Source organism: Scyliorhinus torazame, chromosome 4 (assembly GCF_047496885.1).
Source record: "Scyliorhinus torazame isolate Kashiwa2021f chromosome 4, sScyTor2.1, whole genome shotgun sequence".
Taxonomy (NCBI): Eukaryota; Metazoa; Chordata; class Chondrichthyes; order Carcharhiniformes; family Scyliorhinidae; genus Scyliorhinus; species Scyliorhinus torazame.
Genome location: NC_092710.1, coordinates 346,171,424 through 346,187,927, shown reverse-complemented (window position 1 = coordinate 346,187,927; position 16,504 = coordinate 346,171,424). Strand labels below are relative to the sequence as shown.

The 16,504-nt window shown below is 62.6% G+C and overlaps 1 protein-coding gene across 1 annotated transcript in view; it reads left to right on the top strand.

The window, feature by feature from the left end:
• The window catches only part of LOC140411508 (dynein axonemal heavy chain 8-like), a 2,059,122-nt gene that overhangs the window by 1,414,314 nt on the left and 628,304 nt on the right, over positions 1–16,504 (top strand). Inside the window, exon 52 of the mRNA XM_072500594.1 lies at positions 15,781–16,009. Within this exon, the coding sequence (XP_072356695.1) occupies positions 15,781–16,009 (229 nt within the window). The remainder of the gene's footprint in view (positions 1–15,780; positions 16,010–16,504) is intronic.

Genomic DNA, 16,504 nt, shown 5'->3' with positions numbered 1-16,504 from the left:
GAGGGACGCCATCCCCGGCTGAGGGGCTGGGTGCTGGGCGACAGGGGCTACCCATTGCGATCGATGAATTGGCAAGTCATGTTGCAGCTGTATAGAACCTTAGTTAGGCCACACTTGGAGTATAGTGTTCTGTTCTGGTCGCCACACTACCAGAAGGATGTGGAGGCTTTAGAGAGGGTGCAGAAGAGATTTACCAGAATGTTGCCTGGCATGGAGGGCATAAGCTATGATGAGCGATTGAATAAACTCGGTTTGTTCTCACTGGAACGAAGGAGGTTGAGGGGCGACCTGATAGAGGTATACAAAATTATGAGGGGCATAGACAGAGTGGATAGTCAGAGGCTTTTCCCCAGGGTAAAGGGGTCAATTACTAGGGGGCATAGGTTTAAGGTGAGAGGGGCAAAGTTTAGAGTATATGTACGAGGCAAGTTTTTTACGCAGATGGTAGTGGGTGCCTGGAACTCACTACCGGAGGAGGTAGTGGAAGCAGGGACGATAGGGACATTTAAGGGGCATCTTGACAAATATATGAATAGGATGGGAATAGAAGGATACGGACCCAGGAAGTGTAGAAGATTGTAGTTTAGTCGGGCAGTCTGGTCGGCACGGGCTTGGAGGGCCGAAGGGCCTGTTCCTGTGCTGTACATTTCTTTGTTCTTTGTTCTTTGTTTTGTGGCTGATGACGCCTATACGGAGGCCACGCAATGAGGCGGAGAACCGCTACAATGATGCCCATGTAGCGACAAGGGAAGTGATAGAGAGGTGCCGACCAGCGTGGAGGTGAGTGACGGCCTGGGGGGTTGGCTCTGGGCAGTCGATGGCGTGGCTGCAGTCTGAATGCGTGAGGAGAGGTGTGTCTCGGGTTGTGTGCGTGTGTGTGTGGCGGGGGGGAGGGGGTGGTTAGAGTAGGCTGGGCTCCGGGGGAGTGCCGGGAGGGGGTCCGTGCCGGGGTGGAGGTTGGGGGGGGGTCCGTGCCGGGGTGGAGGTTGGGGGGGGTCCGTGCCGGGGTGGAGGTTGGGGGGGGGACCGTGCTGGGGTGGAGGTTGGGGGTGGGGGTCCGTGCCGGGGTGGAGGTTCGGGGGGGGTCCGTGCTGGGGTGGAGGTTGGGGGTGTCCGTGCTGGTGTGGAGGTTGGGGGGGTCCGTGCCGGGGTGGAGGTTGGCGGGGGGTCCGTGCCGGGGTGGAGGTTGGGGGGTGGTCCGTGCCGGGGTGGAGGTTGGGGGGGGGTCCGCGCCGGGGTGGAGGTTGTGGGGGGGTCCGTTCTGGGGTGGAGGTTGGGGGGTGGTCCGTGCCGGGATGGAGGTTGGGGGGGGTCCGTGCCGGGGTGGAGGTTGGGGGGGGGTCCGTGCCGGGGTGGAGGTTGGGGGGGGGTCCGTGCCGGGGTGGAGGTTGGGGGGGGGGTCCGTGCCGGGGTGGAGGTTGGGGGGGGGGTCCGTGCTGGGGTGGAGGTTGGGGGGGCTCCGTGCCGGGGTGGAGGTTGGGGGGGGGTCCGTGCCGGGGTGGAGGTGGGGGGGGTCCCTGCTGGGGTGGAGGTTGGGGGGGGGGGTCGTGCCGGGGTGGAGGTTAGGGGGGGCCCGTGGCGAGGAGGGTGATGGGAGGGCAAGTGAGTTCGTCCACCTGGCCAGGTGCCAGCCTCCAACAGTTGGACCCATGCGGTCCATGCCACCTGGCTGGGGGGAGGAGGGGATATGGGCAATGATGACATGTCGTCGTTCCCCTCCCCCCCACCAGGCCGTCATGTTTTCAGATCATCCAGCGATGTTGGCCGCCGTGGTGGCAGCCGCTCATGTCTATGTTGCCCTGGGTGAGGAGGAGGAGGAGGAGCGTGCCAGAGAGGCGGCGCAGGCTGCCGCAGAGGGGCAGGCGGCAGCCGCCCAGTCTGGAGGGACACCTGACCGACAGGACGAGGAAGGGGAGGAGGACGTCGCGGCCCCACGGCAACGGAGGCACCCGAGGGCGCCCCGTGTGTACCGGCCCCGGCAGTCATACCAGGACCTCACGGACCGGGAATGCAGGAGGAGACTCCGGATGAGCCGGGAAACCGTGGCACACATCTGCCACCTGCTGGCACACCTGTCACAGCGTGGCACTGGCGAGGGACACCCTCTCCCCATGTCCGTCAAGGTTACGGTGGCCCTGAACTTTTATGCAACGGGGTCATTCCAGGCACCGAGTGGGGACCTGTCCGGCATATCGCAGCCATCGGTGCACCGGTGCATCCGGGCAGTGACAGATGCCGTATATGCCATGGCGCACCGCTACATCCGCTTCCCCGTGGACCGGGCCAGCCAAGATGCCCGGGCCGTGGGCTTCTCTGCCGTGGCCGGGTTCCCCATGGTCCAGGGCGCAATCGATGGGATGCACGTCGCCGTGCGGCCACCTGCAGATAACAGGGCCGTGTTCACTAATAGGAAGGGGACCTATTCGATGAACGTACAGGTGGTCTGCGACCACCGCATGATGATCCTGCACGTCTGCGCCCGTCACCCAGGCAGTGTACACGACTCATTCGTGTTGCCGCTGTCATCCATCCCCGGCATGTACGAGGGACGCCATCCCCGGCTGAGGGGCTGGGTGCTGGGCGACAGGGGCTACCCATTGCGATCGTGGCAGATGACGCCTATACGGAGGCCACGCAATGAGGCGGAGAACCGCTACAATGAAGCCCATGTAGCGACAAGGGAAGTGATAGAGAGGTGCCAACCAGCGTGGAGGTGAGTGACGGCCTGGGGGGTTGGCTCTGGGCAGTCGATGGCGTGGCTGCAGTCTGAATGCGTGAGGAGAGGTGTGTCTCGGGTTGTGTGCGTGTGTGTGCGGCGGGGGGGAGGGGGTGGTTAGAGTAGGCTGGGCTCCGGGGGAGTGCCGGGAGGGGGTCCGTGCCGGGGTGGAGGTTGGGGGGGGGGTCCGTGCCGGGGTGGAGGTTGGGAGGGGGGTCCGTGCCGGGGTGGAGGTTGGGGGGGGGGGGACCGTGCTGGGGTGGAGGTTGGGGGTGGGGGTCCGTGCCGGGGTGGAGGTTCGGGGGGGGTCCGTGCTGGGGTGGAGGTTGGGGGTGTCCGTGCTGGGGTGGAGGTTGGGGGGGTCCGTGCGGGGTGAATGTTGGGGGGGGGCTCCGTACCGGGGTGGAGGTTGGGGGGGGTCTGTGCTGGGGTGGAGGTTGGGGGGGGTCCGTGCCGGGGTGGAGGTTGGGGGGGTGGGTCCGTGCCGGGGTGGAGGTTGGGGGGGGGTCCGTGCCGGGCTGGAGGTTGGGGGGGGTCCGTGCTGGGGAGGAGGTTGGGGGGGGTCCGTGCTGGGGTGGAGGTTGGGGGGGGTCCGCGCCGGGGTGGAGGTTATGGGGGGGTCCGTTCTGGGGTGGAGGTTGGGGGGTGGTCCGTGCCAGGGTGGAGGTTGGGGGGGGTCCGCGCCGGGGTGGAGGTTGTGGGGGGGTCCGTTCTGGGGTGGAGGTTGGGGGGTGGTCCGTGCCGGGGTGGAGGTTGGGGGGGGTCCGTGCTGGGGTGGAGGTTGGGGGGGTCCGTGCCGGGGTGGAGGTTGGGGGGGGTTCCGTGCCGGGATGGAGGTTGGGGGGGGTCCGTGCCGGGGTGGAGGTTGGGGGGGGGTCCGTGCAGGGGTGGAGGTTGGGGGGGCTCCGTGCCGGGGTGGAGGTTGGGGGGGGTCCGTGCCGGGGTGGAGGTGGGGGGGGGTCCCTGCCGGGGTGGAGGTTGGGGGGGGAGGTCCGTGTCGGGGTGGAGGTTGGGGGGGGTCCGTGCTGGGGTGGAGGTTGGGGGGGCTCCGTGCCGGGGTGGAGGTTGGGGGGGGTTCCTTTCCCGGGTGGAGGTGGGGGGGGTCCCTGCCGGGGTGGAGGTTGGGGGGGGAGGTCCGTGTCGGGGTGGAGGTTGGGGGGGGTCCGTGCTGGGGTGGAGGTTGGGGGGGGGGGTCCGTGCCGGGGTGGAGGTTGGGGGGGGGGGTCCGTGCTGGGGTGGAGGTTGGAGGGGGGTCCGTGCCGGGGTGGAGGTTGGGGGGGGGGTCCGTGCTGGGGTGGAGGTTGGGGGGGGGGTCCGTGCCGGGGTGGAGGTTGGGGGGGGGTCCGTGCCGGGGTGGAGGTTGGGGGGGTGTCCGTGCCGGGGTGGATGTTGGGGGGGGGGGGGGTCCGTGCTGGGGTGGAGGTTGGGGGGGGGGGGTGCGTGCTGGGGTGGAGGTTGGGGGTGGGGTCCGTTCTGGGGTGGAGGTTGGGGGGGGTACGTGCCGGCGTGGAGGTTGGGGGCGGGCCCGTGCCGGGGTGGAGGTTGGGGGGGGGGGTCCGTTCTGGGGTGGAGGTTGGGGGGGGTGTGTGCCGGCGTGGAGGTTGGGGGCGGGCCCGTGCCGGGGTGGAGGTTGGGGGGGGGTCCGTGCTGGGGTGAAGGTTGGGGGGGGTGTGTGCCGGCGTGGAGGTTGGGGGCGGGCACGTGCCGGGGTGGAGGTTGGGGGGGGGTCCGTGCTGGGGTGGAGGTTGGGGGATGTCCGTGCCGAGGTGGAGGTTGGGGGGGGGGGTGGTCCGTGCCGGGGTGGAGGTTGGGGGGGTGGGGTCCGTGCTGGGGTGGAGGTTGGGGGGGAGGGTCCGTGCAGGGGTGGAGGTTGGGGGTGGTCCGTGCCGGGGTGGAGGTTGCGGGGGGTCCGTGCTGGGGTGGAGGTTGAGGGGGGTGTCCCTGCCAGGGTGAAGGTTGGGGGGGCTCCATGCCGGGGTGGAGGTTGGGGAGGGGGGTCCGTGCCGGGGTGGAGGTTGGGGGGGGGGGTACGTGCTGGGGTGGAGGTTGGGGGGGGTCTCCGTGCCGGGGTGGAGGTTGGGGGGGGTCCGTGCTGGGGTGGAGGTTAGGGGGGGTCCGTGCCGAGGAGGGGGATGGGAGGGCAAGTGAGTTGGTCCACCTGGCCAGGTGCCAGCCTCCAACAGTTGGAACAATGCGGTCCATGCCACCTGGCTGGGAGGAGGAGGGGATATGGGCAATGATGACATGTCGTCGTTCCCCTCCCGCCCACCAGGCCATCATGTTTTCAGATCATCCAGCGATGTTGGCCGCCGTGGCGGCAGCCGCTCATGTCTATGTTGCCCTGGGTGAGGAGGAGGAGGAGGAGGAGCGTGCCAGAGAGGCGGCGCAGGCTGCCGCAGAGGGGCAGGCGGCAGCCGCCCAGGCTGGAGGGACACCTGACCGACAGGACGAGGAGGGGGAGGAGGACGTCGCGGCCCCACGGCAACGAAGGCACCCGAGGGCGCCCCGTGTGTACCGGCCCCGGCAGTCATACCAGGTCCTCACGGACCGGGAATGCAGGAGGAGACTCCGGATGAGCCGGGAAACCGTGGCACACGTCTGCCACCTGCTGGCACACCTGTCACAGCGTGGCACTGGCGGGGGACACCCTCTCCCCGTGTCCGTCAAGGTTACGGTGGCCCTGAACCTTTATGCAACGGGGTCATTCCAGGCACCGAGTGGGTACCTGTCCGGCATATCGCAGCCATCGGTGCACCGGTGCATCCGGGCAGTGACAGATGCCCTATATGCCATGGCGCACCGCTACATCCGCTTCCCCGTGGACCGGGCCAGCCAAGATGCCCGGGCCGTGGGCTTCTCTGCCGTGGCCGGGTTCCCCATGGTCCAGGGCGCGATCGATGGGATGCACGTCGCCGTGCGGCCACCTGCAGATAACAGGGCCGTGTTCACTAATAGGAAGGGGACCTATTCGATGAACGTACAGGTGGTCTGCGACCACCGCATGATGATCCTGCACATCTGCGCCCGTCACCCAGGCAGTGTACACGACTCATTCGTGTTGTCGCGGTCATCCATCCCCGGCATGTTAGAGGGACGCCATCCCCGGCTGAGGGGCTGGGTGCTGGGCGACAGGGGCTACCCATTGCGATCGTGGCAGATGACGCCTATACGGAGGCCACGCAATGAGGCGGAGAACCGCTACAATGAAGCCCATGTAGCGACAAGGGAAGTGATAGAGAGGTGCCAACCAGCGTGGAGGTGAGTGACGGCCTGGGGGGTTGGCTCTGGGCAGTCGATGGCGTGGCTGCAGTCTGAATGCGTGAGGAGAGGTGTGTCTCGGGTTGTGTGCGTGTGTGTGCGGCGGGGGGGAGGGGGTGGTTAGAGTAGGCTGGGCTCCGGGGGAGTGCCGGGAGGGGGTCCGTGCCGGGGTGGAGGTTGGGGGGGGGGTCCGTGCCGGGGTGGAGGTTGGGAGGGGGGTCCGTGCCGGGGTGGAGGTTGGGGGGGGGGGGACCGTGCTGGGGTGGAGGTTGGGGGTGGGGGTCCGTGCCGGGGTGGAGGTTCGGGGGGGGTCCGTGCTGGGGTGGAGGTTGGGGGTGTCCGTGCTGGGGTGGAGGTTGGGGGGGTCCGTGCGGGGTGAATGTTGGGGGGGGGGCTCCGTACCGGGGTGGAGGTTGGGGGGGGTCCGTGCTGGGGTGGAGGTTGGGGGGGGTCCGTGCCGGGGTGGAGGTTGGGGGGGTGGGTCCGTGCCGGGGTGGAGGTTGGGGGGGGGTCCGTGCCGGGCTGGAGGTTGGGGGGGGTCCGTGCTGGGGAGGAGGTTGGGGGGGGTCCGTGCTGGGGTGGAGGTTGGGGGGGGTCCGCGCCGGGGTGGAGGTTATGGGGGGGTCCGTTCTGGGGTGGAGGTTGGGGGGTGGTCCGTGCCAGGGTGGAGGTTGGGGGGGGTCCGCGCCGGGGTGGAGGTTGTGGGGGGGTCCGTTCTGGGGTGGAGGTTGGGGGGTGGTCCGTGCCGGGGTGGAGGTTGGGGGGGGTCCGTGCTGGGGTGGAGGTTGGGGGGGTCCGTGCCGGGGTGGAGGTTGGGGGGGGTTCCGTGCCGGGATGGAGGTTGGGGGGGGTCCGTGCCGGGGTGGAGGTTGGGGGGGGGTCCGTGCAGGGGTGGAGGTTGGGGGGGCTCCGTGCCGGGGTGGAGGTTGGGGGGGGTCCGTGCCGGGGTGGAGGTGGGGGGGGTCCCTGCCGGGGTGGAGGTTGGGGGGGGAGGTCCGTGTCGGGGTGGAGGTTGGGGGGGGTCCGTGCTGGGGTGGAGGTTGGGGGGGCTCCGTGCCGGGGTGGAGGTTGGGGGGGGTTCCTTTCCCGGGTGGAGGTGGGGGGGGTCCCTGCCGGGGTGGAGGTTGGGGGGGGAGGTCCGTGTCGGGGTGGAGGTTGGGGGGGGTCCGTGCTGGGGTGGAGGTTGGGGGGGGGGGTCCGTGCCGGGGTGGAGGTTGGGGGGGGGGGTCCGTGCTGGGGTGGAGGTTGGAGGGGGGTCCGTGCCGGGGTGGAGGTTGGGGGGGGGTCCGTGCTGGGGTGGAGGTTGGGGGGGGGGTCCGTGCCGGGGTGGAGGTTGGGGGGGGTCCGTGCCGGGGTGGAGGTTGGGGGGGTGTCCGTGCCGGGGTGGATGTTGGGGGGGGGGGGGTCCGTGCTGGGGTGGAGGTTGGGGGGGGGGGGTGCGTGCTGGGGTGGAGGTTGGGGGTGGGGTCCGTTCTGGGGTGGAGGTTGGGGGGGGTACGTGCCGGCGTGGAGGTTGGGGGCGGGCCCGTGCCGGGGTGGAGGTTGGGGGGGGGGGTCCGTTCTGGGGTGGAGGTTGGGGGGGGTGTGTGCCGGCGTGGAGGTTGGGGGCGGGCCCGTGCCGGGGTGGAGGTTGGGGGGGGGTCCGTGCTGGGGTGAAGGTTGGGGGGGGTGTGTGCCGGCGTGGAGGTTGGGGGCGGGCACGTGCCGGGGTGGAGGTTGGGGGGGGGTCCGTGCTGGGGTGGAGGTTGGGGGATGTCCGTGCCGAGGTGGAGGTTGGGGGGGGGGGGGTGGTCCGTGCCGGGGTGGAGGTTGGGGGGGTGGGGTCCGTGCTGGGGTGGAGGTTGGGGGGGAGGGTCCGTGCAGGGGTGGAGGTTGGGGGTGGTCCGTGCCGGGGTGGAGGTTGCGGGGGGTCCGTGCTGGGGTGGAGGTTGAGGGGGGTGTCCCTGCCAGGGTGAAGGTTGGGGGGGCTCCATGCCGGGGTGGAGGTTGGGGAGGGGGGTCCGTGCCGGGGTGGAGGTTGGGGGGGGGGGTACGTGCTGGGGTGGAGGTTGGGGGGGGTCTCCGTGCCGGGGTGGAGGTTGGGGGGGGTCCGTGCTGGGGTGGAGGTTAGGGGGGGTCCGTGCCGAGGAGGGGGATGGGAGGGCAAGTGAGTTGGTCCACCTGGCCAGGTGCCAGCCTCCAACAGTTGGAACAATGCGGTCCATGCCACCTGGCTGGGAGGAGGAGGGGATATGGGCAATGATGACATGTCGTCGTTCCCCTCCCGCCCACCAGGCCATCATGTTTTCAGATCATCCAGCGATGTTGGCCGCCGTGGCGGCAGCCGCTCATGTCTATGTTGCCCTGGGTGAGGAGGAGGAGGAGGAGGAGCGTGCCAGAGAGGCGGCGCAGGCTGCCGCAGAGGGGCAGGCGGCAGCCGCCCAGGCTGGAGGGACACCTGACCGACAGGACGAGGAGGGGGAGGAGGACGTCGCGGCCCCACGGCAACGAAGGCACCCGAGGGCGCCCCGTGTGTACCGGCCCCGGCAGTCATACCAGGTCCTCACGGACCGGGAATGCAGGAGGAGACTCCGGATGAGCCGGGAAACCGTGGCACACGTCTGCCACCTGCTGGCACACCTGTCACAGCGTGGCACTGGCGGGGGACACCCTCTCCCCGTGTCCGTCAAGGTTACGGTGGCCCTGAACCTTTATGCAACGGGGTCATTCCAGGCACCGAGTGGGTACCTGTCCGGCATATCGCAGCCATCGGTGCACCGGTGCATCCGGGCAGTGACAGATGCCCTATATGCCATGGCGCACCGCTACATCCGCTTCCCCGTGGACCGGGCCAGCCAAGATGCCCGGGCCGTGGGCTTCTCTGCCGTGGCCGGGTTCCCCATGGTCCAGGGCGCGATCGATGGGATGCACGTCGCCGTGCGGCCACCTGCAGATAACAGGGCCGTGTTCACTAATAGGAAGGGGACCTATTCGATGAACGTACAGGTGGTCTGCGACCACCGCATGATGATCCTGCACATCTGCGCCCGTCACCCAGGCAGTGTACACGACTCATTCGTGTTGTCGCGGTCATCCATCCCCGGCATGTTAGAGGGACGCCATCCCCGGCTGAGGGGCTGGGTGCTGGGCGACAGGGGCTACCCATTGCGATCGTGGCTGATGACACCTATACGGAGGCCACGCAATGAGGCGGAGAACCGCTACAATGATGCCCATGTAGCGACAAGGGGAGTGATCGAGAGGTGCTTTGGCGTGCTGAAGATGCGTTTCAGGTGCCTGGACCTCTCTGGGGGCGCACTCCAGTATCGGTCAGATAGGGTCGGCCGCATCATTGTGGTGTGCTGCATCCTGCACAACATAGCCCAGCAGAGGGGCGATGTGCCGCAGGCAGAGGAGGGCGGAGTGGAGGAGCAGCAGGAAGAGGCCCAGTCCTCCCCAGATGAGGGGGATGGGGGCAATGGTCAGGGCAGACGGGGTAGACACAGGCGGGTGGCTGTCCACCGTTACCGGCTGGCCAAGCGGGCACGGGACAGACTGATAGACGCCCGCTTCACTGACTAGATGGGCGTGGGAATCGGGTAGTATGGCCACAGACCGCACACCATGGCAACAGCCGACCACCCACACCCCCCACCCATCCACCCACCCAGCACCCTCACCCCCCTCCCCAACCCCACCCACCCCACCCGCATGCACACCAGCCCCCGCCCCCCCCCCCCCCCCATTGCCGATCCACCTGCGGCACAACGGGCCGGGCTCACACAGTTGCGGGTGGACGCGTGTCTATCGCAGGCCATGGAGGATGATGACAACCCGCCCTGCAGTGAGCTCCTGGCTCTACATCGTTGGACTATGTCTGACCCATGGCCACAGTACCACCATCCACCCGGACCATCCCTGCATGCGGCTGTGACACTGCAGCGCACGGTCCCGTCCTCTGCCCGGGGGATGTTGATGGCGGCCCAGGGGGAAGCGGGCAGACTCACCTGGGGCTGAGGTAAGACCACCCCTCACACACACACTTGCGCTCAACGTACATGACACCCCCGCACACTTTGGACAGAGCACAAAGGCAGCTTCTGTAGGTGTAACATTGACTTTAATAACCAAAGGAGTTCATGCACTTGCCCTAACCCCTAAAACTCATCTGTGCCCTGCAACCGTGTCAACTTACTCAGTGTCTAATTGTTTGGCCTTACGGGCCCTTTGACTACGTCTACGTGGTTCCCCAGGCGGTACAGCAGAACTGGAGGTGGACTCCTGTGATTCCTGCCCTCTCACACTGGATCCCTTTGGCGGCCGTTTCCTGGGGCATCCTGGCCTAGATGGGCCAGGCTGCGGCCCGGGTGACTGGGATGGCGAGCTGCCAGCCTGTCCTGCCCGTTGCCCACCCGATGCACCTGGGACGGAAGAGGGGGAGTCCGAGGTGTCGCGGTGTACCGGGACCTCCCCTACAGAGGGAGCCGGGACGGACCACACCACCTCCTCCTCCCTCGGGGTGCCCGATGGCCCCCAGGCCTCTACATGGGTGGGGGATGCGAACGGACTGGCCATCCGACGCCCCCCCGACATCTGGCGCTGCCAGTCCTGGAGGCCCGTGCTGGTATCGACAGGGGTCTGCAGGTTTGCAGCCATGGAGCCCAGGGGGTTGGCAAACCCTGTCTGTGACAGTGCGACGCCGGCTCGCACATGGCCACTGGCGCCGATGCCCTCAGCGATGGCCTGCAGAGACTGGGCCATGGCCTGCAGAGACTGGACCATGGCCTGCTGAGACTGGGCTATGGCATTGAGCGCCTCTGCCATCTGGCGCTGGCACTGGCTCATGGCCTCCTGTGAGAGGGCAGCCATTTCCTGGGCCACAGACGCCGCCTGCACGGAAGGCCCCAGGCCTCACAAACCGTTCCCCATGTCTGACACCGTCGCACCCATTGCCTCCACCGCGGACGCCACCCGTGCGGTGTCGGCCTGGGTGGCACGCATGACCGGCACCACTCCCAGCTCCTGGACGCGGGTGGACTCCTCCACCTGCGACCGCAGCCGCCGCAAGCCGCCCGTCACCCTCTTCGCTCGTCTCCGTGTCGGTGGTTGCATCGGATCTATGTGTGGGTGTGGTGACTGCAGGAACCCGGGATCCATCTGGGCGGCAGATATTCGCTTGGGCTGGGCTGCCCTCCGACCGCCCGGTCTCTCTGTTGCTCCTACCTCCACCTGCTGTACCGGGACGGCTGTGTTGTGCGCACCAGTGAGCGTACCAGACGCCTCATCACTAAAGTGCCCAACCGAGGTGAGTGTTTCTGCGATGGTGGAGGGTGTTGGTGACAGCAGTGGCGTTGTGTCATGCTCTTCATCCCACTCTGAGTCCATGGCACTTTGGAGTGGGGGTTCGTCTCCACCCATCCACTCTGAGTCACTGTCCGGTATTTCGTCTTCCTGGGTAGTGCTGTCCCGGGTAGGGGTGTCCTGGGTAGTGGTGTCCTGGGTAGTGGTGTCCTGGGTAGTGGTGTCCTGGGTAGTGGTGTCCTGGCTCGGATGTGACGGGGGCCTGTGGCTGCCCCCCTCGTCGCTGGGTGGTCGCTCCTGCACGTGACGGGGGTGTCGTCTCCCTGTTGCTCCAGGTCTCTCCGTCTCCCGTGGTGTGCGAGGGGCATCCTGCGGGCGTCGCATGCTGGAGGGTCCGGGTCTCTCCGTCTCCCGTGGTCTCCGAGGGGCATCCTGCGGGCGTCGCATACTGGAGGGTGCGGGTCTGTCCGTCTCCTGTGGTCTCCGAGGGGCATCCTGCGGGCGTCGCATGCTGGAGGGTGCGGGTCTCTCCGTCTCCTGTGGTCTCCGAGGGGCATCCTGCGGGCGGTCTGCATCTGCGGGGATGGGTGCCTGGACGTTTGGTCCTGCGATACACAATGAAGCATGCATCGTTAGACATCAGGCAGTGATCAGGTGATACGGGGGAGGGGGATATAGGGGAGGGGGGATATGGGGACGGGCTGTCGGTGGCTCACTTGCTAGTACGCCCCCGACCTCTGCATCAGCAACCTCCCGGTCCTCAGGTCCGCCAGCCAGTTCCAGGGCCCTTTCCTGGTGTTCGGTCAGTGGCCTCTCATCAGCGGGCCCTCCTCCAGTCCTCACATGCTCCCTATTGTTGTGTGCGCGCTTCTCCTGTGGCGGGGGGGGGGGGCAGGGGTAAAAGGCAACAGTGTTAGGCAGGTATATGAATGCACGCCATCGGTTGCGCGTGCATTGCAGAGGGTAAGGTTAGGGCTGGATTCACTTGGGGATATGGGGGATATGGGGGAGGGGGGGATATGGGGGAAGGGGGTGGATATGGGGGAGGGGGGATATGGGGGAGGGGGGATATGGGGGATATGGGGCAAATGGGGGAGGGGGGATATGGGGAGGGGGGATATGGGGAATATGGGGGAGGGGGGATATGTGGGAGGGGGGATATGGGGGAGGGGGGATATGGGGAATATGGGGGAGGGGGGATATGGGGGAGGGGGGATATGGGGGAGGGGGATATGGGGGATATGGGGGAGGGGGATATGGGGGATATGGGGGAGGGGGATATGGGGGAGGGGGGGATATGGGGGATATGGGGGAGGGGGGATATGGGGGAGGGGGGATATGGGGGAGGGGGGATATGGGGAGGGGGGGATATGGGGAGGCTCACCCTGCCTGCTCTGACGAGGTCGTTCACCTTCTTGTGGCACTGGGTGCCTGTCCGTGGTGTCAGGGCCACAGCGGTGGCGGCCTCTGCCACTTCCCTCCACAGACGCCGGCTGTGGCGTGGGGCAACTCTGCGGCCGTGCCCGGGATACAGGACGTCCCTCCTCTGCTCCACCGCGTCCAAGAGCGCCCCCACATCGCGTGACTCGAACATCGGGGCTGAGCGACGGCCAGCCATCCAGTCGGGTGTTGCGGTCGGGTGTTCCGGTCGAGTGGGGGGGAGCAGCGCAGCCTTATGAGCCATCACGCCGTGCGGCGCATATGACGCTGCACGACGTGAACCACTGCGCAAGCGCGGATCCCGTTACGTCGCTGCTAGCCCATTTCGGGCCGGAGACTATCGACCCATTTTTCCGACGTGACGCAAGTCGGATTTGCGCCGATCGGCGGACTTTCCGCCGATAATGGAGAATCTTGCCCGAGGGTAGTGCAGTTGATGTGTCTATGAGGATTATAGCAAGGCTTTTGACCAGGTCCCAGCTGGTAGACTGGTGAAAACAACAAAACCTCATGGGATTGAGGGCAATGTAGAAAACTGGAATCAAACTTGGCTCAGCTGCAGGAAACAAAGATAATTGTTGACAGGTATTTTTGTGACTGAAAGGTTGTTTCCAGTGAGACTCTGCAAGGTTCAGTACTAGGTCCTTTCTTTTTTTGTGGTACATATTGATATCTTTGACGGAAATGCCGGGGAATGATCAAGAAGTTTGGAGAACACTAAAATTGGCCTTGTAGTTGACAGCAAGGTTGATTGTTGTAAACTGCATCGAGAAATCGATGGACTAGACACAGCTGGGCAGAAATCAAAACACTCCTCAAGTTGTGGCTGAGCTAATCATGTAATTATTTTTCCTGCAATTGTAAAGGGCATTGGTGAGGCCACACCGCGAGTTTTGGTGCAGTTTTGGTGTCCTTATCTGAAGAAGGATGTTCTTGCTGTGGGGGGAGTGCAACTAAGGTTTACCAGGCTGATTCCTGGGATGGCAGGACTGTCATATGAGGAGAGACTAAATCGGTTAGGATTATATTCATTGGAGTTTAGAAGAGTGAGGGGATCTCATAGAAACTTACAAAATTCTAAGAGGATTTATCATAGATTATCATAGAATTTACAGTGCAGAAGGAGGCCATTCGGCCCATCGAGTCTGCGCCGGCTCTTGGAAAGAGCATCCTACACAAGGTCCACACCTCCACCCTATCCCCATAACCCAGCAACCCCACCCAACACCAAGGGCAACCTTGGACACTAAGGGCAATTTATCATAGCCAATCCACCTAACCTGCACATCTTTGGACTGTGGGAGGAAACCGGAGCACCCAGAGGAAACCCACGCACACACGGGGAGGATGTGCAGACTCCGCACAGACAGTGACCCAAGCCGGAATCGAACCTAGGACCCTGGAGCTGTGAAGCAATTGTGCTATCCACAATGCTACCGTGCTGCCCCTTTCCCTTCCGCCACGGTAGGATTAGACAGGGTAGATTCAGAAAGAATGTTCCTGATGGTGAGGGAGTCCAGAACAACGGGTCATAGTTTTAGGACAAGGGGTAAACCTTTTAGGACTGAGGTGAGGAGAAATTTCTTCACCCAGGGAGTGGTGAACCTGTGGAATTCAGCCACAAAAAGTGCGGGAAAATCTCAGTAGTTCTGAGTCATATTGGACTCGAAACATATCTCTGGGCCGTTCTCCGGTCCCCCAGCCGGATGTTTCTCGGTGATGCACCTTTCATTGGTGGCGGGATTCTCTCTTCCTGCTGTTTGTCAATAGGATTTCCCATTGAAGCCACCCCACGCTGCTGGGAAATCCACAGACAGGGAGGCGCTGCCAGCAGAAAAAGAGAATCTCAATGGCTGGAGAATTACGGCCTCTGTGTCTCACTCCATAGATGCTGCCAGATCTGCTGAACTTTTCCAACACTTTCTGCTGTTATTTCAAATCTTCTGGCTCAAGGAGGACACGGTAGAAGGGCATGTGGGAGCAACACTAGGCATAACTTAACATTTTTAGTGAAACTTCAACGCAGGATTATAAGCAAGCTAAACAGCAGCTAGTTCAGACAGAGTAAAAAACAATTCCAACAGCAACCAATTGATCACTTGAAACCTCATCACACTCAATTGTCAATCATGTGGGCTATTAAGCAACTGATATTCGCTGGAGAATCCATAAACGTACTATATGGAGAAAGCCGGACAAATTCAACATCTTGATCACCTGCAAAGTGAGCCATCAATACTCAAAACTCAATTTGGGTTTGTGAACCATTCAGCTTTAGACCTCATTGCAGCATTGGGCGAAACATGGAAAAAAGAGTTGAATTTCAGAAGTCAGGGTAGAAAGTTTCCATGTCGTGCATTGAATTGTGTCATGTGAGAGTACCTTTAAGACATGGATGTTTAAGCAATGTACCTTTAAGAAAACAGTGATGTCAGAGAGTGGGTGGAGCTGAGGTCAGGTCAGTCATTTTGCAGTCTGTGTTTTGCAGTTTGAAAAGAGCTTGGGAGTGTCTGTGTTTGCAGTGAACAGGATCTCTGCCATGAAAGACTATCTCTGGATCATTTGGGTGATTTAAACTCATAATAATAAAGCCTTTAACCTGATGTGATGTTGTTTAAAGGTGTTAAGTCTCTTGGAAATTTGAAGGAACATTTTAAGGAATTATTTATTGTTGCAATATTTTCTGAGTTATCTTTGAAGTAAGGGGTGTTAAGAGATCCAATGTTTATTTAAGATGTTAAGTTAAGTTCATGGAATAAACATTGTTTTGTGTTTAAAAACCCACGTGTCCATAATTGTAATCCCACACCTAGGGAACAAGCCGTGTGCTGGAAAAACAACAAATACATTAAAGGGAGAGGTTGGTTGAACTCCATGATACATTTTGGGGTTCTGAAAATGCATCACCCATAACAATTGTAAATCCTTGTTCTTCAATTCCCTCACACAATATATTGATATGGGAGTGCTATTAGGATATTAATACACATATATAAATTGCTGAATTGGACTCAATGTTTTGTTTTAAGGGAATATCCAAATCCTGGACACATACTCATTCAGTGTATACTTTTCTCCTCCCTTAGTCCATAACTCTGCTTGAAGGTTTAATGGAGATTGGGGTGAATATTACTGAAGTGCGACTTCGGAGGCTCTTCGTATTTGTGATAATGTGGAGTGTCGGTGCTCTCTTGGAGCTGGAAAGTAGAACAAAACTGGAGACTTTCCTCCGAGCACACAGCAGCAAACTTGATCTACCTGCCATCCCAGCAGGTAGCCAAGAGACCATGTTTGAGTTTCTCGTTAATCAGAAAGGTATGAAGAATGGAATTATGTAGGTTGTAGAATATTGTTCAGAACTATTTTTATAAGCAACAAGTAGTTACATAATAGATTGCTTTATTGGGGATAGTTTTCTGAATTCTTGTTTCCAGCATGGCATTTCGAACAATTTAAACACATATTGACATTCTTAAGTGGTTTTTACATTTTTCAGCCTTCTTTTCAAATCACCTTTTGTATCTGTGTGACCTTCTCCAACCCTTTGAAACATCTGAGCTCTTCTAATTCTGCTTTCCAGCACATCCAATTTAATTTCTCCACCACTGGGGGCCTGCATTCAACTGTCCCACTCCCCTCCTTTCAGCTGTCAGCTTGCAGTCTCCTGATGTAACTCATTATCTCTCTTGATTTGATAACTCTCCTGTGAAGAAAACTGGGATGTTTCTGTTAAAATTCATTCATGGGATGTAGGCGAGTATTTATTGCCGCACGTTCTCCTCGTGTCTGCGTGGAATTCCTCCAGGTGCT